Source organism: Engraulis encrasicolus, chromosome 19, assembly GCF_034702125.1.
Source record: "Engraulis encrasicolus isolate BLACKSEA-1 chromosome 19, IST_EnEncr_1.0, whole genome shotgun sequence".
Classification (NCBI taxonomy): domain Eukaryota; kingdom Metazoa; phylum Chordata; class Actinopteri; order Clupeiformes; family Engraulidae; genus Engraulis; species Engraulis encrasicolus.
Window position 1 is genome coordinate 47,697,255 of NC_085875.1, and position 25,686 is coordinate 47,722,940.

Here is a 25,686-nt window from a genome sequence, read left to right on the forward strand (position 1 = left end):
TAAATAAACTCTGCCCCCATTACAATGACCAGGGTCTCGGAAAAGGCTGAAAAAAAAAATACTCTCAGGTACTGACAAGTCCAGGGTAGTGAGAGCATTACAACTGCATGCCGAAATTGGCTGAAGTTATCCTTTAACTTTAACATAAACTCAATCACATAAATACTAATTTTACCTCAGCTTTCTATTAAAACCAACCTCATTCCAATCCACAGCAGTTCAGCAGATTATTTGGAAAAGGCTATGAAGCTTTGTCCAATTACTCACTCAGCATTATAGCAGGGATCAAAAGCACTAACTGGATTACACTAGAAGGTGCTATACACTACACATGCTACACATACAGGAGGGTAGGAGCCATATAAGCATATGAAACTAATAGGATGTTAGTGTTGCTAATACTGCTAAATGGATAAGTATCAAAGAGAGGGAGGGTAGGAATGGGTTGCAAATAACATTTCATTTTGTGCATACTACACATGTACAGTAATTCCATCAGATTGGAGGATGGAAAATAAACCCTGCAAGTCAGTTTGATGTTTTACGTAGAAATGGCTTAGAATGTACATATGTACACCGAATAAGGTCAGAAATGAAATAAGAATATACAAAGAACCTGATATGATTTACCATTATTATTTTTAGATATGAACTGATATATCCCTCTTTGTGCAAATGTTTAAATAATTCTGTGGGAATATTGAAATTCAAGGGCCACTAATGTATTATGTTATTTGCAAACAGTTGTAAAATAAAAAAAGAGAACTTCATAGACTAGATGGCGTAGTGCAGTGAACAACAAGCTCAGGACAGGACAGCAGTGGAAAAGTACTGAGGCCAGGTGAGCAGCAGGAGGAAGGAAGGCTGCGGCAGTTTGTTTGTTTGTACGTCGGAGAGCCCATACCTAGTTCCCTCTGGATGTTGTCTGGCACGCCTGTTATAGTCTTTCTCCTCCTGACCTTCTTAGGCCGTCTGACCACTGTGTCAGTGTTTACCAGGGAGCGCCGGAAGCTGGCCTGCCTGTCAAAGTTCTCGCCTGTGATTGGCCGAGGTGGAGGTCGAGGGGGCGGGAGCAAAAGCAGACGACAGATGCTGCGTTACCAAGGCATGCCTCCATCATGCACAGCATACAGTCACAACAAAACACGCAGTGGCAGTGGCTCGTACGTACACACACACACACACACGCACGCGCACGCACACACACACACACACACACACACACACACACACGCACGCACGCACGCACGCACGCACGCACGCACGCACGCACGCACTCACACATACACATACACACACACAGACGTACATGCACACACACATGCACATGTACACACACACATTGAAATATGAAGACATTGACACACAGGAAGACACCACATACATACAGTAATAATTAGACAGTGAGACAGTAGCATACATGCTCTCTCTCTCTCTCTCTCTCTCTCTTGCACGCGCGCACGCACGCACTCACGCACGCACGCACGCACGCACGCACGCACGCACCCACACACACACACACACACACACACAGTACTGAAGGCATTCACTGCAGATGGAGGCAGGTGATGCCAGCCCAGTACAGTATTGATCACATGACATGGTAACAAGTTAATGGATGTGACAATACACCGTGTAGATTTTTGTAGTATTGTGTGTGATTGTGTACAAGATTGGCTTCATGTTTTTGTGTCTATACTGTATATATATTTAATTGTGAGTGTGAGGAATAGGGGTAAGGAAGAGTCTTTCTGTCCAAAACTATAAACCATGTAACCATACTAGAATACATATTTGGGGAGTATGCCAGGAACCTGGCTAAGTAGTAATCCAGATTAAGTTAATCTTGAAGTAGTGGTAAACCATCTAATACAAGAGCCATGAGTCCTTGTTTACTGAACTAAACAACACCTGTGGCAGACAATTATTAGTTTATTAGATGAACAGATATCTATTAGCAGATGTACCACTTCATATAGGCTAACCTAGCCAGGGTTATCACTTAACCATGTTCTTGGAATACTCCCCTGGTACTGTATACTAGACTACATGTAACCAATCACAACACAGTAAACACAGTCTAGCACAGGGATTACATTTTAAGACAGCAGACATAACTGGCATGACATTATTATTGACATGGCATTACTGTTAAAAGCACATGGAAGAACTGTGTGGTGTACTCAAATTGCATCCTTATGATATTCAGGTGCACCGTCAACGCAAGTATACTCCTTCATTAAAATAAATAAAACCCTCTTTCTCCATAGCTTACTCCAATGTGTTAGCAGTATATTTAAAACAGGTACCAATTGTTCAAAGTAAAAATTGTGTGTTTATTGTTCTATTGGCTTAGTTTAAGGCATAACTACATGAATTATATATTATCCAAGCAGTGTTTCCCACAGAAATTTTGGAAACTATGGGGGCAGCCAGATTTGTTTTTGTTTGGTGGGGGGGGGGGGGGTCGGGGTCTTTTCACGCGGGCCTTTTTTTTGGTGGGGTGTTATTCACGCAGTGTAAATGCAAAATGGCAAAACAATGAGTACAGTATGACATTGGCGCATGGAGAAACTATAGGCCTACATTTCAGCCATTTATATTTTGAGAAAAAAGGCTACATAATACACATGCAGGGGTCTATGTAATGAAAAAAATAATAAAACAAAATAGGAGCAGAGATAAGAATTTAAGATTACTGTGAAATTGTTAATGCATAAACAAAAAGGGTCTAAGAGGGTAGGCTATGCCTTTTCCCCACACACACATAGGCGTACACATTCTACATGAGGGGTGCTGGTCACAGGGCCAGTTTTTCAAAATTCCTCCCATTAAAAGGGCTGAACAACATATTACACATTTATGTATATTCACATTCATTACACATTAATTTCTATATGCAGCCCGATGTCTCCTCTGCCTTGTCAATGAAGGCCTGTCACCTAACTAATTACAACTGTAAAACAAAGCCTGGGGAGTGTTAGTAAACTCATCCCAACTGTCCCTTCTCTGAAGGCTTTTTTATTGCTCCCAAACCGAAGTTAACTACAACTAGAAATGCATTCAGAGAACGCAGACCTCCGCCAAGGAAGTTCAGTTCGTTTTGGACATAAGTGGAGTCATGATGTGGTTTCATGCATTTTGGCCTATAGGCTACATAGCATTTGTGTTCAGGTAATTGAACCGTCAAGTCGTAACCAAATTATAGTTCTACTGTCTCTTTTATCATTTTCATGTCCTCTAGCTGTGGTCTGTTTAGTTCACCTTTGATTGTTTTATTGGCAAAGTGATTGTTCATGCTAGCCTATGCCTTCTGTGATTTGCAAATGCACTTAAGCCTTGAAGCTCATTGCTACATAGTCACATTGTTGATGATTGGCAGCATGCCTTTCATTAGGATACCATCTAAACAAATATTAAAAAGCACAATTTTCATTGGCCAACACCCGTAGTAGACCTACATATTCTACTGTAGTGCAGCGGTCCCCAACGCGCAGTAATAGGCCTATTATATTATATTATTATATATATAGGCCTATTTTTTTGTAATAACAAGACAACACACTGTGACTACTTTGAGCCGTTCACTTAATTATTGAATCAGAATGAAATGTGCAAGAATCCCCTTATCCAGTGGCTGTGCATGGATGGTTGTGGAGTGTCAGTTATTGTTTTGGGCTATTTCGTAAGGCTAAACAAACTTTTGAGAGGTAAATCCACTTCTAAAATTTCTAGCTGTTGCAATATCGTTGCAATATCGACACCAACATTGTGGTGCAAACGCAATTGCTTAGCGAGAGACATGTCGACTCGACTGGGGGAATCATTGCCTACCCCGACACTACAGTTGTTGGAGAAGTTCCTCCTACCTGTGATAGGTCTTGGCGCTGTGGCTTGACCCGAGCCTGCTCTCTATTTCGTATTGAAAATCACTGTTCGCCGCATCTGAAGTCTAGGAACTAGTCTATGGAATGTTTGTAATGCTGATGGCTTCAGTGCGCGGGGATTTGGGAAGCAGCAAATCACCGTGGACTAACGCAATTCGCGCGCGCCTTTCTTTGAGCTTCATTTTATATGAATGTTTTGTGACAGCATTGTGAACTTAAACGATCTGCGAGGCTGTAGCTAAGGCTGCTTTTTGATAGCGATTTTGACTGCGGTAGGCTAATGCATTTCACTTCAATGCTCTGCCCCGGTGTGGCTGCGTGAAGGTGGCTGCGTGAAGGTACGCCAGTTAGTAAGTGGGTGCTGCTCAGGGCTCCTCCTCAGTGGTCCTTGCGCACCCTGTGGCAGGCCATGTAATAGCAGCGTGACGGAGGTAACAACTTGACTAGGCACTTGTGTTTTTCTCTATAGGATGTATTTCCTCCAGGAGGAAACTGCAAAGGAAATCGTAATTCAAATCGTTTTTAACAAAAACGGCAATCGTAAAAAAAAAAAAAAAAAAAATTTTTTTTTTAAAAGTAAAAAAAAAAATTTTTTTTTTTTTTTTTTTTTTTACATTTTCGGGAAACTATGGCGGCCAAATTTAAACTATGGCGGGCCGCCATAGTTTCCTCAATGTATGGGAAACACTGTCCAAGGCACAATGTTTAGTGTATAAGCAGCAAAAAACCTGCAACACTGTAACTGCAACTCACTGAGGCACCAATAGAGGGCACCAGAGTCTGTTTGCAGTCAGGATTGAAAAAAACGCCCAAATGCCATATCTAACCTTTTTTTTAACCTGCATACGGTCATACTATGCAGCCCAATTGGGTGGGAAACCACCCAATCTGGCAACACTGTCTGCGGTACCTGTGATGTTAATGGGGATGACGTCCATGGCCACAGTCTGGGCCTGCTGCCTCATCTTCTCCTCTGGCGTGGGCAGGGGGAAGGCCTTGCTCCACGGGGTTTGGCTGTCCATGCTGCTGTGCCCGTTCATGTCCTCGATCAGAGGGGTGTGAGCCCGGATGTAGACCAGGCTGTCTTCGTCAGGGCAGGAGTCTGTGGACTGCTTCAATGGAAAACACACATGCAAGCACACACACACACACACACACACACACACACACACACACACACACACACACACACACACACACACACACACACACACACACACACACACACACACACACACACACACACAGAGAGAGAGAGCACAGCAAAGGGACAGGTGAAAGGTGGCAAATGATTTGATCATCTCTGAAGGACAGTTGTAGCCAAACCCTTTTTACAACTTCGGTAAAACTTTTAAACTTCACATGTTGACCACTAATACGTACATAACTGTATAACTAACTTACAAGAAATTTGTAAAGCAAAATCATTTGTTTGGCGTGTTTGTATTCACAAATTTCTTCTTCATTGCCAATGAATAAGACCTTTATTATTGATATAATTGTAATAAAACATCTCTTATAAGTCACTTACACAGACAGTAGTTAGGCTATTAGACACGTATTAGTGGCTGGGAACCCTATTCTAAGATGTATCCACAAATTCTTCTAACATGGTTAATACTGAACGAATAGTTTTCAGAGTGAGAAGTCTGCACACTTAACATACTTTTTTTGTATTTTATTTTTTCATGGCATGAAAACATAAAATACAAAAAAAGGATTCTAAGTGTGCAGACTTCTCACTCTGAAAACTACAGATGGCCTTCGTCCTGCACCTTTCCCTGGGATGTGCACAATCCTCTCCTTCAACCTAATACTGAACGAATACTCATGGGAATCTGCTAATTCCCCAGTACAGGCCCTAACTAATGAGAGCCAATGGCAGAGATGAAAAAGTATCTACGTATCTCTAGATCTTTGAGTTGCTTCATTCAAGGCCTTTTATCTTAATGAAGAAGCAGAGCGTGAATGAGCGCATAAAACCCTAAGAGGGCTTTCTAAGACTTTTGTGTAATCCATAAATAATGCAGGAGTCTAGGGTGCGCAACATCAAACAAAAATCTCTCAGGCTGTTTCAACACGTTCTGAAGACGTGTCAAATAGGCTGGCACTCATGTACATGTTGCTATAACAACTAATGGAGCAGCGAAATGAGAAAAGTGGTGCCCTCACTTATGATTACACTAGACCTATGCATTCTAGAAAATGTTGGTGAAGATCATTTGCTTAGACACAAAGAATAGCAGCACGACCACGTCATTACCAATAAGGTGCTTTGAGACTCTACATAACAAGCACAAAACCACTACTCACATTTGAAAGAAAAGACTAGAAACAGAGGAGGTTCTCTACAAGGGGTCCAAATTACAGGCTGCTAAGACGGCCACCATTTTACACAGAGAGACAACAGTGCTACGTGGAGTCTAGTTGTATAGCTCCATGGGGGGGGCACCGCACAGTCTACATCTCTGAGCAAAGGGGAGAGAAACAGCAGTACACGGCAGTACACAGCAGCAGTACACATCAAGTACCTTTCTCCTCCTCCAAGGTCTCAAATGACAGCAGAGCGAGACGCAAGCCTCGCTAAAACAGTCAAGGAGGCCAGACTGCTCAACACAGTAGGTTGATAGAAGAGGGAATGGGGGGAAAAAACAACAAAATGAAAACAAAAATTCAAATATCAAATAAATACAATTTTGTGAGGAAAATGATAGCTTGTCTTATATTGTCCATTGTCTATTGCTGTAACAGTGCAGATGTTGGCGCTCTTGCAATGCAAAAGTATTTACCTATTTTAACCAGTGGGGGGCAGTAACACATCACTGGGTTCTGGTTGCAGGCTTTTGATTTGATGACATGTTTAACAAGCACCGTATACAAGTTGCAATCACAGTTGCAGACTTGTTTAACATGATTTTATATACACTTAAAGCTCCAAATAATGCCACACTAACACACTCACTCTCTCTCTCTCTCTCACACACACACACACACACAAACACGCACACACAAGCACAAGACTCTTGTTTGTTTTTCAGTATCTCCAATCTAGACCTCTGGTCCCATGTTTACATGTGTGACCAATAGAGCAGCAACACATGTGAATCAGCGAGTGAAACTCCTCAGATTAACATCTCGGCTGATGACTCTCAGCAGGCTGTGTATTAGCTCAATATCGGACCGGCTTTTAAAACGAAACACTTGACCCAATTTGATCATGTGATTTCTTTTGACCTACTTTCTTCACGCGGCAGACTTTACAAGCACTCTGACAGGTCTAAAACTTGGATCATGTAAAAGCACAAAAAAAATGAGGTAGAAGAAAGACGTGATGTAATTATTTAGTCTCAATATAAATCCATAGATAGGGTATGTAGATCCTCTGTTCTGCATGAGTTTGTTTTTAGCCAAGACCTGACATACAAAAAAGTTGGAGGACATCCAAAGTGTTCTAGATAGCCCAAGACCAGAAAAGTTGCTCTGGAACTGTTTGGCACATGATGGAACACCTGAGTGTAGTCGGATGGGGTAGCTGCCCTACACTGTATTCCCCAACAGTACTATGAACTAGAAAAGTTTATGCTGTAGTACTCAATATTGCAAAAATGTCCAGATGACATACACATTTTAGGTGTTTTCAACAGGTTTTCAGGTACCAATAAATTAACTCGGGTTGGCCTTGTATTTTTAAGTACAACTGACATCCTAACACAATGTCTTTGAGTTTGTAAATTGGAACTCTATCTGGCATATGAGTGGTTAGATGTCATGACAACAGCTGAGGCGACCATGGAGTAGTGGTTAAACAGCTGGTCCTCAACCTCAAAGGTTGCAAGTTCAATCCCCAACATGGAGACAACCTTACCAACTTTCATACTTCCTGGAACATGGTATGAAAATGTACAGATGGCCACCAGACCCATGACTCCAGCTTTAATTAGCAATATTTTTCACATTTAATTTCGAGCGAAATTACAAAAGAATTGGGGGGGAAGAGCTGGGGGATAGGTTTACTCAACACACCAGTGACCATCAAACCACAACTCACAACCTGGCATGGAAAAATGTGTCTATCAACCTCACTTCAAGGTAAGAAAAGACCCATAAAAGTGTGTTGGTGTGTATGTGTAGTAGTTTACTATGTTGCTGTGTGTGACCTTAGGTGCTCTTGATGCTACACTGTGTGTATGTTATGTTAGCAATTTAGCTTAGAATGTTAGCTACTGCTAGTTAGGCTAGCACTGTGTAGGCCTTTCATACAAATCTTTTTCTTGTATCATACATCTGCAGTGTATTTGCAAGTGATGCGTTGCATTTTCATGATGACATATTGCACATTGAACTTCTGTATAAACCAGTGTAGCAAATCCAATGATCATGCTGTAGGGGCCTAATCCAACAAGTCCTCATTAAAGCCTTAAACTTATTATTTATGCTCCACGGGCAGCCGATATGGGACCACCAGAACTCTATGATCCATAAGCTCTGCTCAACACTCAAAAGGATAAACAACTGCGTTGTGAAGTCTGACACTATTTTGGGGGAAATGTTATTGTAAGTTATATGGATCTCCTTCAGCCACCAACTCCTAATAAAAGATTCGGAAATGGACAACAAATAAATGACTAAGTTGTCTAATGTGTTGAGGTTGATTCTTTGTAATGTATTGACTGTTGACTGTATAGACTGGGTCTACATTTTAGAACAGTGGTGAAATTGTGCTGCAACCTTACCTCTCCTAGTTCTTCCCTCAAAGCCCTATGTTATGTTTTATTTTATGTTCTTTACATAAGAACATAGCTCATCTGTTCTGACTTTCTGGATTCAAGGTTGCCTAATAAATTGGAAAGCTGTGGCCTAATATTTAGGAAGTTGGTCTTGGACTCTGAAGGTTGTAGGTTCGAATCCCATCCCAGTTGGGAGAAAGTGGTTGCCTCATCCATAGATCCATAGAAGTGCTCTTGAGCTAGGTACAAAGTACAGTTTGCAGTGCTACTGCAACACTTAGAGAGCTGATTTACCATATTCTAGATTAGATTTGATCCCAGAGTACCAGAGTAACACTACCTTTTTACTGTGTACCTACAGTAACTCCAACCTAAATACGCACGTACGTAGTTACTTTGTGTCATAGCAGCAGGAAAGTTTAACTCCTTTTTGCCCAGAGCCTATGTTATAACATTATTGTCCTCCAAAATTGTATTGATTAACTCTTAATTTGTTACTTAAGGCCCATCTGCGCAAAGAGGTGACTGTAATGTTATTACATTATTGTTATTATATTATTATTATTATTATTATTATTATTATTATTATTATTATTATTATTATTACATTACACTTAGTTGACTCTTCTATCCAAAGCGATTTTATTTACAGGGTATTGCACTTCAGAGCAGTATGGGGTTAGGTATCTTGCTCACGGGCATCTCAGCCATGGAGTGTGATAGGGATTGGAGGGGTGGGATTCAAACCTAGAATTCCCCTATTGAAAGGCCAAAGCACTAGGCCACGGCTGCCCTCATGTAAATGAGTGTGGTGCTTTACCTTCTTCTGCCTCTCCTCGGTGTCCGTCTGGCTGAGGATGCTCTCCGTCAGGCTGGAGGTGGAGAAGGCCGGCCCTTGCGAGTAGTACTGCGAGCTGCGGAAGCCATCTTTCCTCAGCTTGTCGCATTCTGAGAGAGCGAGGGAGAGGAGAGAGAAGAGGGGGGAAAACAAAGGAGGGAACAAAATAGAATGAAAAGAGGGAGGAAAGAAAGGAGGTGGTGGATGAGCAGTGCATGAGGGAGGGGAGAGAGGCAAGGAGAGGAGAATGAAGACGAATAGAGAGAGAGGATGGAGCAGAAGAGCGAGATAGAAAGGGATCAAAAGAGGCGAGATGAGAGAAAACAAGAAAGACAAAGAGGGAAACACGGAGGGAGAGAGAGAGAAAGAGATAGAGAGAGAGAGAGAGAGAGAGAGAGAGAGAGAGAGAGAGAGAGAGAGAGAGAGAGAGAGAGAAGAGAGAGAGAGAGAGAGAGAGAGAGAGAGAGAGAGAGAGAGAGAGAGAGAGAGAGAGCTGTTAATGGAAGCTCTTCACTGCTCACAGAATTCTGAAGGGGTCTGCACTAAATTAACATACACTGGGATTTAGACTGCAGATATGCATTTGTATTGTGTGGCACGCTCTACACGGGAGAGCTGGGGAGTGAACACATTTAGATTACCCCTTATAGATATAAAACCCAATACTGCAGCAAGGGGAAGGGAAGCTTATAAGGGAATAGGGAGAGTTGAGAAGGATTATAAGAGCTGTGCAGACTATCCTAGGTAGTTATAGTCCCTAATCTGGGCTGTGAGAACAGCACTGCAGCAGTGCCCTGCCAGGCGGCTACCCAGGCTTATTCTGAGCAGCACCGGCATTGGCCATCCTCCGCATTGGAGAGGTGTGTGAGGACGATCGGGAGAGTGTGTGTCTCTGTTTGCATTTGTGGGTGTTTGTTCGTGCACATGAGAAAGTGTGGTGTGTGGTGTGTGTGTGTGTGTGTGTGTGTGTGTGTGTGTGTGTGTGTGTGTGTGTGTGTGTGTGTGTGTGTGTGTGTGTGTGTGTGTGTGTGTGTGTGTGTGTGTGTGTGTGTCTCTGTGTGTGTGTCTCTGTGTGTGTGTGTGTCTGTGTGTCTGTGCGTGTGTGTGTGTGTCTGTGTGTGAGAGAGAGAGAGTGTGTGTGTGTGTGTGCATGTGCACATACTGTATAGTAGATTGTGTGTATAATGTATGTGTATGACACAACTCCAGCCCGACAGATGGCCCAGTGTAGGTCTGGCCAGCCCCCAGAGGACAAATGGATGGAAATGGATGACCACGGGTACCAGTTTCAATTGCCTCGGACTCTCACACAAACCATGCTTCCATGTACCATGTTTCCATAGATAAACAAATTGGAATAAACATACTAATGTTTTCGGTTTAGATGTTCTCCCTTTTCCACACTGATTTTCTGTTGGCAATTGCTGGAATACTGAATGACCAGTGAGTGAATGGCTTGCTGGGAGAGCAGCTGGTGTGCTGATGGCTGTTTTGGTGGACGGGGGCCAACTATTTCACACATATGCTTTCCAAGATAGCTGATAAGATGTCAGAATGCAAATGAAAAAAAAATCTATGAGTAATATAATGCAAATATGATATATATGAATTACATATATGAATACAATACTATATAAAATGTACAGGTATAATGGCTCCTCCCTATTGCTACTCAGTCGGTTCTGAATATCAAAATTAAAATCTTTGAATTTGCTTCAGCAGTTGAGGACCCTGGATGATACAATGTTAACTAGACTAGAATTACAACAGTCCCCATTGCTTGCAGCTACCGGTTTATATCATTTTACTATAATGAAGGTGCGAAATATTATATGCTTCAAATACAGCAATACACATCGGTTATTTGAAGAATAGTTATGCAGTACCTCATAAAAAACATCCTTCTAAATAAACAGATCCCTCACATGCTCACGTGGTAGAAACATGCTTGAGCTAGAGCAGAGGTCAAAAGCAATGTCCCATGACAAAGGGTCATGTCCTGTACAGTCTAAATAAGCTCACATGGCAGAGGGTACATTTCTAGTTACGTACTTCCCTGATAAATATCACCCCGGTGGACTGGAAATAATGATCTTACAATGATCACAGCATGGGGGTAAAGGTGTGTGTGTGTGTGTGTGTGTGTGTGTGTGTGTGTGTGTGTGTGTGTGTGTGTGTGTGTGTGTGTGTGTGTGTGTGTGTGTGTGTGTGTGTGTGTGTGTGTGTGTGTGCGTGCTCTGAGCTAGCCTAAATATGTCAGTGCTGTGTGTGTGTGTGTGTGTGTGTGTGTGTGTGTGTGTGTGTGTGTGTGTGAGAGAGAGAGAGAGAGAGAGAGAGAGAGAGAGAGAGAGAGAGAGAGAGAGAGAGAGAGAGAGAGAGAGAGAGAGAGAGAGAGAGAGAGAGAGAGAGTACAGGTACGGTAGGTCGTCAAGTATAAATGGCCTGTACCGCAGCACCTGTCCCTGACAGCGTCTATTCATCTGGCCATATGAGTGATGCTGACATGACACATTACTGTGTAATTAGCGTCCAGAGCTGTACAGGCTAGGCAGAGAGCTTCCTCAATCAGCCTCATTCCCCCTTTTAATACTGCTGCTCCCTCCGCTTCCTTCATCCTTCATGTGTCCCCTTACTCTTCAGTTTCTATCCTCTCTGGGAAGCTGTTATCTTTTCAGCACATTCCTCTCTTCCCCTCTCTCTCTCTTTTTCCGTCCGTCTCTCTCTCTCTTTCTCTCTCTGTCACGCTCTCTGCATCTCTCTGCATCTCTCTCTCTCTCTCTCTCTCTCTCTCTCTCTCTCTCTCTCTCTCTCTCTCTCTCTCTCTCTCTCTCTCTCTCTCTCTCCCTCTCTCTCTCACATACACACACACAAATCCCCCAGCCCCTCTTTACCTGACTGGCACAAAAGAGAGCTAGTTACTTCGTACACAGCTTTGCGCAGTGGCTCAATATCACAAAACGCACACAAATGCACACACCCACTCACACCCATGCAGGCACGCATAACAATGTACACATGTGCATACACACACACACACACACACACACAAACACACACACACACACCTACGCACACACGTACATGTGCACGCACGCACGCACGCACACACACACGCACGCACACACACACACACACACAACCCCACGTCATTGAGCACAGTGAGAGCCGGCGGTGGCAAAGTCACGCCCCTCTTTGCTGCAGCAGAAAATCACGTTAAGGGGATGTTAGTGCTGGAGAGGATGGGGATGAAGACATTCACTGGAAGTATCCAGCAACATTTCTCTTCCTCTCTTACACACACACACACACACACACACACACACACACACACACACACACACACACACACACACACACACACACACACACACACACACACACACACACACACACACACACACACACACACACACACACACACACAGGCAAAAACTGAATAGGACTAGTACTGTATTTCTCCTGTATTATCAGACAATGAATCATCAATATACTATATCACTATATATTGCCACAATATGATATTCCTGCATATTTTATGCTATTCTTTCCCCTGCAGCAGTTCAAAAAATTGAAATCATTTGTCAGATGTTTTATGCACGTATATCCTTATTTTCGCCAGGGTTGTGAACGAGTACAGCCAGATATGGATTTCTTCTGACAAAGAGAAAGATGAAATAAAACACTGGGGAAATGTGAATCAAAGGAGGATAGACACACAGTGAGTGTGGAAGAGTTAATAAGATAAGGGATCAAGAAGAAGAAGAAGAAGAAGAAGAAGAAGAAGAAGAAGAAGAAGAAGAAGAAGAAGAAGAAGAAGAAGAAGAAGAAGAAGAAGAAGAAGAAGAAGAAGAAGAAGAAGAAGAAGAAGAAGAAGGGAAAAGGCAGCTGTGTGGTCTAGTTGCAGCACACAACATTCACATACACATACACATACACATACACATACACAAACACATACACATACACATACAGTACTGTATGTATTTCAAACAACATCTCCCCAATGGGTAACAAAGACACGAACGTTCCCAAGGACGAGTTACAAAGTACACTCACACAAAAAACAACACGTCATAACCATCTCATTCTCAAAGGAAAACTCTTCAAAGGATCATGTCATCAGTCACCACTGACATCCAATAACTGACTTCACACAACATCAAACACTGAAATACAGATGATAGGGCTAAGTATATATTCCAGTGGTGCAACATTGGGGAGCTAATATTTCATCATTCAGCAGAGGGTTCATTGGAATTCATCTTTTTCACTCCACTTGTTATTAATGTCATTCCCATTTACGGTCAATATTAAATCTGCAAACAGTATCAGCATAAATAAGCTGGTCTTGGGGCAAGTGGCTCATCGTGCTAATGATCCATGCCATGACTTAGCTTGTATGCCGATGGCGGCCTGAGTGTGATCTGGGTCATTTCCTAACACTACCTCTCTTTCTTCCACTCTACAGTATTTCTGTCATCATTTTTACTGCTCTATCCACAATGATAGACAAACAAACAAACAAACAAACAAACAGACAGACAAACAAACAAGCAAGCACTTCATGGTTACAAAAGTGCATCCTACCGTTTTAAAATTATTCCAATTTGTTGACCTATTGCCCACAACAAGCTCTTAGTTAATGTGTAGTTTTTTCTGTTGTGCGTTCAATTACAGTGGTACTCTGACTGACCCTGTGGAGCCATTATCAGTGCTGATAGTTGAATGTAAAGATTGCTCACATGTTGCCCATGGGGGTAGAGCAGGTCGTGGTCAATATTACTCTTCAACCCCCTTCACTACTGGACTGAATTCAACTTTGAACTGGTCAGTGTCACGGCATACATTGATTTCTTTCCACATAGTACTCTTAACAGTCCAGGGCAGGGAAGCTGACAGGCGGTGGGGATGGTGGAGGGACAAAGGAGTCAGATGTCCCAGGCCAAGGGGAAATGGGGCCCCAGAATTGGTTCCTCATTGCATTGCATGTTTTGAGTGGGGGGCATTTGAGATGGCTCTATCCCAGGCCTGGGCGTGTTGAAACTGGCTGAGATACATAGGCCACCCCTGTTGTGAGTGAGTATTCATGTGTCATTAAAAAGTAATGTCGATATTTCATGACTGCTTTATAAACACAGAAAAGCTAAGATAGTGTTACAATTGAAGTAGGTCTTTAGTGGAATGAAACACAGCCAGACACATAAAAGCTAAAGAGCACAAAAGTGAATAGCTTCTTCTTTTACTTCAGACCTTAAGAGAGACACTTAACAGCCTGTTGCTAAGGACACGACCTCTCTCTTTCTCTCCCTCTCTCCCTCTCCTCTCTCCCTCTCTCTCTCTCTCTAATCCCACAACGGGAGGCTGTCACCTGACTTGCTGCACCTGCTGTGCAACTAAACCAAGCAGAAGACACATATGCACATGCTAAATAAAAGAAAACAAAAAACACTGGTGGATAGACACTGACCAACTGAAGGAAAGACAGACACTAAGCCAAGTCGAATCAAATGGACAGATAGGGGAAACAGTGGGGGTGCGCCACAAGTCACCGTTGCTAAAGCTGTAATGCGCCAGAAGTCACCATTGCTAAAGCTGTAACATCAATTTTACACCAAGGCACAAGTATATCTTCACACTCTCAAACGAATGATAAGTGTGTGTTTGAAACCCAACAGAATAGAGTCCCACCCCCAACACAAATGCACTCAGGGAGAAAAGCTCTTGGCTCCTCAACAGCAAAGCAGCCCTATGCCGACTGCCAGGTAGTCTATGGTCAGATCTAAGACGGTCCTGGGAAAACCATCTGCTGCGCGCAAGTGTTTGCGGTGCCGTGACACTGGGTCTGTCAAATGAAGGTCGTATGAAACTCACATGAAACCCATTAGTATTCTAGGACAACACAGGCAGAGGCTCAAGTAATCCTGTAACGGCCGCTCAAACTGACGCAAGCTGGCTGGAGTCACTTTCCTAATTAAGCAATACAATGGTGGCAAGATGGGGGGTAGGGTGAGGGTAGGGTAAGGGTTTTAGGGGGTTGCAAACTGTATCAGACCCTAAGGGGGAAAGATGAGAGTGAAATAAGATACCCTCACTGGCTAAACAACCACCCCCCTTCCCCAACACACCCCGTTTGATCTAAGCCTTGCTATGCCTGACTTGTCTAAGATTGTAATGCATGGTTGGCTAGCTTTGTATATCCACCGGACTGCTAATCAGATTCCACTTTCCTTTCCATCAACACAGAACTCACATATGCCTACAGAGGGTTTGCTGTATTTTTTTTCCTTTGGGTGTTGAGCAATCTGTATAACATTTAATTTCCTCAACACCAAACAGTTTCAGTAATTTCAGTAATTTCCTTCAATGCCAGCCAGAGTGGATACAGAAATCCTTGATTATCCTGTAGCTAAAAAGCTGATAGGGCCTATGTATGACTGTCTGTACCATTTCTGAGAAGGGGAGGAAAAAACTATGGCTTTGAGTGCTAAATACCACGGACTCAATGATCTAATCAATAAAGAACCTCACTCATGTCTTTCAACAACATTATACCTCCAACAACATGATGTCAGTGATGTGCAGTACATTTACAGATAAGGTTAGAAGGACGATGAAAATAAGTCATTAGTGAAGAATGGATTCACCAACACACTTTCTAGGAAATCTGTGTCTAACACAGCTGGAGCTAACGCAATAAATCCACAAAAATCCAGAGACAAATGATGGCTGGACCAGCTGCATGTTAAATAAATTATCTATTAGTGCTGTATGAATTACACACACGAAGGACTGAATTGCATTGCTTTGTATTGCTAACGTCTGTGCCGTTGAGGGTGTGTGTCATTCTGGGACATGTGCATTCCCAGACAGCAGGTGACACTGAGAGATTGCTGGCCCAGGTTTGGCATGGGTCCAGCGGTGCCAGGCCAGCAGTACCACATCACAGCGCAGTACAGCACCATTCGATCTAAGCTAAAGCCAGCTAAATGGGCATCTTAAGGATACGCTGCAATGCATTAGTGCTGCAACAATCAATCAGCTCCTCGATTAGCTGTCCGTTATTAATCACTTTTGAAAAACAATTAATTTTCTGCCAATCTTAAGGATAAAAGCAAGGATAAAAACTCCTAGCTTCTTCAAGGATATAAAGGACTACCATCCTCATTTTACCCCACTAATGGTTGTCGAGCTGCAATGTTAGAGAGAGAATAAGATCTTGGAGTTTATGGGTTGAAAGCAAATGGAAATCATGAAAAGGACTGAATTATCCTTTCCTGGAAGTTAAGGTAAAGTGTTCTTGGCTGACCTTGTCCTGTTTGTCATGATGTAGACTTGAAGTGAACCAAAGTAGGTGCTTTTCTGAAGCTTTGTAAACAAGTATGTACTAGATGGAACAATGTTGAAACTATGGTATGTACGAGATGGGTGAAGTGAAATGCAGGGGGATTAAAGTGTGTTTCTTCTGAAGCTTTGTAAACAAGTATGTACTAGATGGAACAATGTTGAAACTATGGTATGTACTTGGTTGTGAAGTTAGAATGTCTAGAATGTGAAGCGCTTTGAGTGCTCGAAGGAGTGGAAAGACGCTATATAAATGCAATCCCTTTACCATTTACCATTTAGATGGATTAAATGAAATGCATGGAGATTGTGCGTGTGTTTCCTCTCACCTCTGAGGACGGTCTTGAGGTTGACCTTGGCCTGCTTGTGCAGGTCCTCCACGCAGGGCGGCCTGCTGCCGGGCAGGAAGACGTTCTCCTGCTGGTGCCATGGCGCCGTGTAGTGCACCGTCCACTTGCTCTCATCGTCCAGGCTGGACACGGCTGTTTGGAAACACACAAACACATCATAAACATCTGTCGCCAGGGAAGCCAACAGGGGTGGACAGAGGGGTCAGTTGTCCCGGGGCCAAGGAGAGAGGGGGGCCTAGCGTTAGGCTCTCATATCATTGTATGCATTGTGAGGGGGGCCCTTTCAGATGATTTTCACCCGGGCCCGGCCAAAGCTGTCAGCGGCCCTGTCTACAGCTTAGGGCAAAGGCAAAGGTCAAGTAGCATGACGGACGAGAGCATAAAAAAGGGCACTAGTGAATTGGAACATACCGGTAAGTCACCATGGTGAGAATGGCCACAGGCTAACTAAACATTTCACTCAGTGAGGCTAACTGACCAGGGGTGAAGCTGTAAAACGGTTTCTTTTGCCATTTCATGGTGTGTCTTTAAAGACAAATAAAGTCAACAAGTATTTATTCTCGTATCTTGTTCAGTGTACCATTAACATCTGATCAATATTGTCACATCAAGAAAGACATGAATAGTGGAAGATTTTATCTGGATGAATGAATGAATGAACTACAACATGGAATTTTGGGATTTAGCATGGTTAGAACAGTGTCATTTTACAGAGTGATAAAAGCTGCTATGCTTAAAACCTTTTTGTTTTTTTTTGCTTGCTTTTGTGTGTGCAAAATAGTGAAATGGCCCACTTCAGATACAGTAATGTTGAGAAATGATTTATGGAACAGCTTTTCTAGTAATATATCAACGCCCCAAAGGTCACTGTGTCCCAGAACCTATTGAGTCATTACTTTTAAAATAAACAACCGCACACAGCAACAGCAGCCTCTAAGTATGCCTGGACCCCCAACCACTGCTTTTGAGAATTGTTTTTCCAAACTGTGGAGAGCCATTTGAGACGCGGCCAAACATGTTAGTTCAACTCTGCTGCCCTCAAGGTCTTAGGGAGGGACTCTGGCACCCATGCGATGAAGTGATTTGGTTAAGAGCAGAAAATAAAAGAAAAAAAGATCATCTCATCTGCTTTCTGCGTGCCCCATGGCCAGGCTCTTAATTTGATTAGGGAGCTCTCTGTCAGAAGGCTGGCCTGTTGTGAGTGCCCAATCCCTCTCTCCCCCTACTTTAAAGCCCAGGCCACAGGGACACACACGGATAATCTGGGATGCCAAGTCAATCACCAGCGGGCATCACCCACTCGTCAATAACCATCGATCTGCCTCATGGTAACCATTTCCCCTCCGTGTCCCTGTTGCAAATTAGGCCAGCAGAGCAGTGTGTTGACGTCAGTAAGACATGAATGGTAATAATGAAAGTTTTACACAATACTGTTAACACTTACTCACGCAATCGGAAACTATAGATATATATAGATATATATATAGAAATATAGACCCGTGCACTGATGTGTCCTAATCGAGCAATTTGTTTAGGCCTACTAAACAAACACACAAGCATGTAGCTTATACATCATTAAATGAAGATGAACGAGAATATTAACAGACAATTCATTGAAGAGGCATTGCCTATATTTAGTGATTTTTGTTATCTAGCCCATACTGGATGTATCTGCATATTGTATGTAGTTGTTTACAGGATGACATGAGTAGCCATTGAGGCGGGGCACACTACAAGAGAAAGCAGCACCATTTAACATGCTTTTAGCGGGTAGCCCTAAAATTGGACTCAGAGCCGTTAGAAGTGGCGTGAATAATGATAGTGCGTAAGGCCATAAAGGACCAGGCTGTAAACCTGTCGTCCAGCCACCGATTCAACCCTGCAACGACCACCCCCACCCCTTTGAACCATAAAATAACATCCCACCCACAACCCCTTAAAACAAGTGATCTCCTTCATGAGATTTGTCAAGCCAACAGTCCATCGGTTGTGGACAATAGCTCCGCTAAGGATTAGGTCCAAGGAAGGTCTACCAAGCAAGTTCATGTCAAAAAATCAAACCAACGTCATTTTACTTTATTCATTTTTTGTTTGTAGTTTATTTCGTAGGGACAATGCAGTCCACATTATTTCAAACATGACATGGGAAGGCCATGATAGAGCTTGTAGATAAATATTATCAGATTTATACATATAAGGCTTATAGCCAGATGGCTAATTTGCAACCCCAGTCCCTGATCAGGCTGCCTATTCTATCCATTCTTTCCCATTCTAATACACTACACTTGCAATGAGTCATATTCTGTCCGCATAGCGTGTGACCACTAGAACGTGAAGCATAATTTGTGCCCATTCTGTGAAAAAAAAAGACTTCAAATGAAGCAACAAAAATTCAGATCTGCTGTGGTCCTTATTTGGCAAAGATCCAATAGTGGCAAACCTGCCTGATCCTGGGGTTCTGATCCATGTCATAACTATCAGTCATGAGGGAGCAAAAGTCTTTTATTGGGCCGGGCTAAAATAAACCCCCATCCTTAATGGGAAAACTATGTAATCTGCTGCTCAGGGACAGTTCAAGGTGACCTGGAAAAAAGTGGGATGGGAAAAGGAAGTCGGGATGATTATGTACAGGGTAGGACAAACGACACTACATTTCTGCCAGTTTGATGTCAGATTTTTGGCAAGAAAATTGATGGTTAGGGAAAAAATTACATGAATTTTGAAAATACCATTCAAAATGATCTTCCAAATTATTTATATTCACACATTTTTTTTTCAACAAAATAATTCAATTCAAAATAAAAGTGGTGGTCCCTTGTCAACAGAGCATGTCAATTTGCTGACCACACTAGAACAAAAGGTCACACACAGCGCTGGTATCTGCAAACGCGGAGCACCTCCCCTCATCTCCTCGTCTCCAAAATGCATCCATGCCACTGCCCACCAACAGCCTACCTGATAACAATGAATCATCCCCTCTAAACAAATGAATTACCTAATTAAGGAGACGGGACCCTGAAGAAGAACAATGCACGGTTCTGCCTCTTAAGAAAATCCACACACCTTCTTGGGGTGCAAGAGGGAGGCTGGACCTCATAGCGTGAAATCGAACACGGGTAAGAGACAGGAACCGAGACAGACACAGAGACCCAATTGCAGCGGAGTAACATCCCAGCACCCCATGCAGCACTTCAGAGCTCCCCTTAAGCCTTAGACAACTCAGGGATTAAACTATCACAGCCAAGTTCCCCACAATGCAGCCACCTTATCACACGGCACGGATACCAGGCAAAGAAAGAAAGAAAGAGGACACCTGCATAGAGTTGAGCTGTGCCACCCTAGACAAAAAAAGAGAACCATGCTAGTCCTGTTACGATGCAGGTGGCACAGCATCAGATCCCGTAACCTTAATCACATGTAATTGCATTCACACAGAGAACCATGACCTCGGGTAATGAGCTTTACAGTAGAGAGCTTTACAGATGTTCTCACAGCCACACGCAAACACACACACACGCATGCAGATATGCAGCATCGCCAGAGTTGGATGAGAAACATTGAGGCATGCTTACCCCTTTTCTTGAAGTACTTGATGACGGTTTTGAGCGTAGTGCTAATGAAAACCATTGTTCCAGGTGTGTGTGTGTGTGCTAGTGTTTGAGAGAGAAAGTCAAAGCTGGGCTGCCGGCACCCAGACACAGCGAAGCAGTGCAGTGCAGCGCTGGCGATGCAGAGTCCTGCGGTTCAGCGCAGCACAGAGCAGCACAGAGGACAAGCGAGGAGGAGGCAAGGCACAGACTCTGCCCACAGTATTCGCGCGCACACACACAAGCACACACACACACACACGTGCACACACCCTCTCTCGCTCTCACTCTCACACACACTGTTCACGCACACATGCACGCACACACACACTGTGACACACAGTCCCAGTGTGTTTGCAGACTGGTGGAGACAGACCACTCCTCCCCTTCCCTTTTCACATACACTCTCTCTCACTTCCTCTCTCTATCTCTCCATCGCTCCCTCTCTCTATCCCTCTATCTCTCTCTCCTCTTCCCATCTCTATGCCCTCCTGGGTATATCCACTACTACAACTGCTTCTGTTCTGCCTCGCTGCCGGTAGTGATGGAGTGCCCCTCCCCTCTCCACCACACTGCACACACACACACATGCCGCATGCATGTACACTATGTGTGCCTCTTTTTCTCTTCTCTTCTCTTCTTGTCCCTCTCTCCCTCTCTCCTTTTCTTCTGCCCAGACTTTGCTGCAATGTCTGTGAATGATTTCACCTTCTCTCCGCACTCACAAGGACACCACCACCACCCTAACTCTTTCTTCCACTATCAGTGGTTCAAATCTCCATGACAGGAGCAGCAAGTCAAGAGAGAGAGAAAGCATCCTTGGAGACGAGCCAGCCCCGTGTCGTATATCATTTACAATCAAGCTCATTATGTGTGCTTTAGCCCAGTGGACAACCCTCTACTCTCCCTTGGCTCTCTCCTCCTTTTTCATTCTTTCTTTCCTTGCCTCCTTCCATCTCCATATGTCCATCTTACTCTCTCTCTCCCTCTCTCTCTCTCTCTCTCTCTCTCTCTCTCTCATTTCATATTCTTCTTTGTTGTAATGAAGTGACAGTGTAGGGCTTGAGTGAGAGGGTGAGTGAGGAGAGAGTGGGATGGCACAGGGGGCTAACACCTCCTCCAAGTCAAGCTGCTGTCATTAGGCATTTACTGCAGTCCTCAGCAGCCTGCATACAGAGAGAGAGAGAGAGAGAGAGAGAGAGAGAGAGAGAGAGAGAGAGAGAGAGAGAGAGAGAGAGAGAGAGAGAGAGAGAGAGAGAGAGAGAGAGAGAGAGAGAGAGAGAGAGAAAGAGAAAGACCCCCTTGGGCTGCTCCCGCCCACCATGGGGGTTATACTCACTCCCCACCTCACCACAGTCAGGCTTTTTTTCCCCGCTGTGGTGTGGCTTACTATACCATACTAGAGTGGACCATCAGCATTTCTGCACCTTTGGGGTGCAAACCCAGCCAGTTCTGGGATGGTATGCGCCAGCTATACGAGTACAGTCTGCATACTGCATATGAACTAGCTGCCTAATCAGAATATTCTCTCCCTCACTCTGCCAACCAATATATACACACAGTCACACACACACACTCTCTCATACTCACGGATCCTTCCATCCAAAACTTATCCAACAGTGAAAGGAGACGAGCTACCACTAAAGAATCTATTAATTATTGAATAAATGTGTCAAAGTCATTATGTCTCAAACCTGGCAGCAAGAAGGAGCACTAATCAGTATGTGAGATGAGTAGAGGAGGGAAGAGAGAGGCTGAAGAATGACAGCGATTGCCAAAATAGGTGTGAGCAGCGTGTGGAGAGAAACATACTGTAACATAACAGATGTCCACTGAAAGAAAATGCATGAGGAAAAAAGGGGAGACTTAAGGACAGAAATGGAGAGAGAGAGAGAGAGAGAGAGAGAGAGAGAGAGAGAGAGAGAGAGAGAGAGAGAGAGATTAGGGAGAGACTGAGAAAGAGAGAGCTGCAGAGAGGGAAAGAAAGAGGGAGGGAGGCATTGAAACATCATTCTTTTTTCCAGACTGTCAGTCTATCAGATCATGTTGAGTTGCTTTCATAAACCTGATTGCTGGCATAAGTCCAACACCTTTCCCCTTGGCAGAGGAGCTTAGGGAGGCGCTGGCTGCCAAGGTCATCCCATCTGTATTGATTTTCTCTCTGGATCAGCCATTTCCAACTCAGCACAACTTCAATTTAATAATCCCATTCAGATCCATATGGTCTTTCCCTGGTTACAATTATCTCTGTAGTATTCAGACAGGTCAGACGTTTCAATTATGTCAGTGGATGCAGTAGTCTAGTGCCTTGATGACTACAAATTAGATACTGTTTCTGAAATATATCATACATAGTATATCATAGTACATATCTACTTGATCTACGTGATTGTTTTAAAGTCTGTAAGCCTATATAATGCCACCTTACATTTGGCTAATATTTGTCTACCACAGAAAAAAAGGGAATAGTGTTGGGCTTGGAGCCCAGACTAAATGTGTCTCAGTCACAAATTACATAAAAAAGAAAACATCCTCGAAAGTACAGAGAAAAAGTACAGTAAAAAGTTAATGCTCCCAGTAGTTTGTCATAAAGAGCAAAACACAATAGATTCATTACTTGATATCCCCCCTTAAGACCACTTGGCGGCCATTTTGACGTGTCAGATGAGGAGGTAACAACTTCTTCCTCCTGAGTACCCCTCCACAAACTGTACCTCACTTCTCCCTCCACCGTTTCGCTTCATGCCTGACTTGCCCCATTGTGGCTCTATGTTGTTTGTGGTCTCTAAGGCTCTGCTACATGGCATTGCAAAAAAAAACCCACACAAAAAACGCAGGGGTCCCATCGAAGCCCTTTACCCGTCTCTCGACAACACAGCGCTTAATGAGTCCAACCCCTGACCCTCGCTCCACACCGGCCCCCGTAAATAAGGCCCCGAGGGAGGCCAAAGAGGTTGGAGGCAGCCCCTCTCTATGGGATGTTGAGCCTCGGTGCAAAGAAGGGGGGTTTGGCCGCAAAAAGTTGTGCTCACTTACAGTACAGAACCCAGATTCTCAATAACCAGGGTAAAGAGGTCATGAATGGCCAGTAGGTTGTTAATTTGCTTAGAGAAATGAGGGAGGTTTGGCTTCAAATTGTGAGCAACGATAGAAAAGGATCCATACTATTATCTTGCTTACAGTTCAGTACAGTGCAGTTCATACAGATACAGTAAATCATAGTATAAAATATGCTGGATATAGCCTTTGAGTTGTTAATTAACTTTAGTTGAAACAGCATAAAACATGAGTTAACACTATGGTCAGACACATGTAATTTAAATATAGACACTCATGCATAGATACCACATGTTTCATTGGCTCTACAAGTGTTGCTGTTGCTATGCTAATTCCGGCAGAGACTGACAGTATCTGGCTTCATGTTTCCCTATCTCACAAGTGTTTTCGAAGGGAACAGTGTACCGCACATGGAAGGGAAGGGGGGATGTGTTATGCCCCGAGGATTAATACTGTACATGCCTATTCAATGGGCTGGCGAGAGAAGGAGAGAGGAGTGAGTGGTCTGTCCGTGGTGAATGCTCTTCAATGCAACTAATCAAAGTGAAGTGCACACAATACCAGTCAGTGTGTGGAGACCTGGAATACATTAGCGATTGAGAAGGACCCCCCCTATTAAGACCAGCTCACATATAAAAGACCCCAAGAGCTGTCTCTCAGAGTTTCTTTCTTTTAAAAGATGTTAGGACGAGGAGTGGGAGGTAGAATTAAGATTCCTTTTTTAGAATTTGAGGAGAATGAATGAGGAGAGAATGAATGAGGAGAGATTTAATGGATTTCAGGAGGCATAGGCATCGGCTGATCTCATTACTTTCTTTCTTGCACATTTTAAAATGGCGAAGGCAGAGTGAGAAGACTTGAGTAGCATATTCTTTCTAGATGCAAGTGTGGCTTGTATTTTCTTCAACAGAATAGACGTATGACAAGAATCATATTAGATCTGACTGACCATAATGAATCTGGACGTGTCTTTTTGGCAGACGTGTGAACTGGATTTGACGAGCATGACCTTATGTGGTGAAATCAAGACTACATACAGTACATGCATCCAGTCTACATGCCTTTACTGGATAGGCTTGCCATCAATAATTCATCTCCTTAAATTATTCAAAAGCGAATGTACAGTAGATGTTATGGAGCCAACCAAAGCTCACCAGAGGCCTTCACAGTTCACACACACACAGTAGGATATCCAGCACCCTGGAGACATCAAGGGCACCCTGAGGTCTTAGACACCCCACCAGTGGATGAGCTTCTCTGCAGGCAGTTTTTCTTTTCGCCGCCTCCTCAGTCTTATCAGACAACCTGTCTCCTCCGAACCCCTAACAATAGAGCTGTTCTGTACCGACATCATCCATCATGGCCCGGTCAGGTCAAGTGATGACTACCCCACCCCCACTCTTATCTTAGCTGCCTCTATCTACCTCTTCACGAGGCCCCTCAGTCTCAAAACGTGACGTGACTCACTCCTTTGTGCAAAAGGGGGCACCTTTATCCGGCTCGGATAGTGCAAGAGGTGAACTTCTCTATTGCAGCGCACTGAACCTGGCCAAGCAGGGGGGGAATAATAATTAGGACCAGGGGTGTGAAAATATACCATTGGGGCAAGTCGTTCATCAATGAGTATGAGTAATATGGCAAAGGAGAACATGGCACACTACAGTAACGCTTGATTACCAAACCAAAACCTTTACTCACTTTATTAATAAATACCCTCTATGGATAATAAGTATGAATAACAACAACACATGATAAAAAGAAAACAATTCATCAGTGACTGTACCGAGAGGCTAAGAATAAATTATAATTTATTCCACTGCCAACATTCCTTGGGACAGCTCCCAACGGTCAAAAACAATTAAATCTGGACAAATACTCAGACAAATGTCTGTGGTTCCA

At 43.4% G+C, this 25,686-nt stretch overlaps 1 protein-coding gene across 3 annotated transcripts in view; it reads right to left on the reverse strand.

Annotated features, from left to right (window-relative positions):
- The window catches only part of nhsl1a (NHS-like 1a), a 105,811-nt gene that overhangs the window by 11,767 nt on the left and 68,358 nt on the right, over positions 1–25,686 (reverse strand). For 2 of the 3 annotated variants that reach the window (XM_063184608.1, XM_063184610.1), the window contains exons 2-5: positions 17,123–17,275; positions 9,435–9,562; positions 4,798–4,999; positions 905–1,036 (exon numbers count right to left, since the gene is read on the reverse strand). In XM_063184608.1, coding sequence (XP_063040678.1) covers positions 905–1,036; positions 4,798–4,999; positions 9,435–9,562; positions 17,123–17,275 — 615 coding nt within the window. The remainder of the gene's footprint in view (positions 1–904; positions 1,037–4,797; positions 5,000–9,434; positions 9,563–17,122; positions 17,276–25,686) is intronic. The other variant, XM_063184609.1, reaches the window with a different exon arrangement.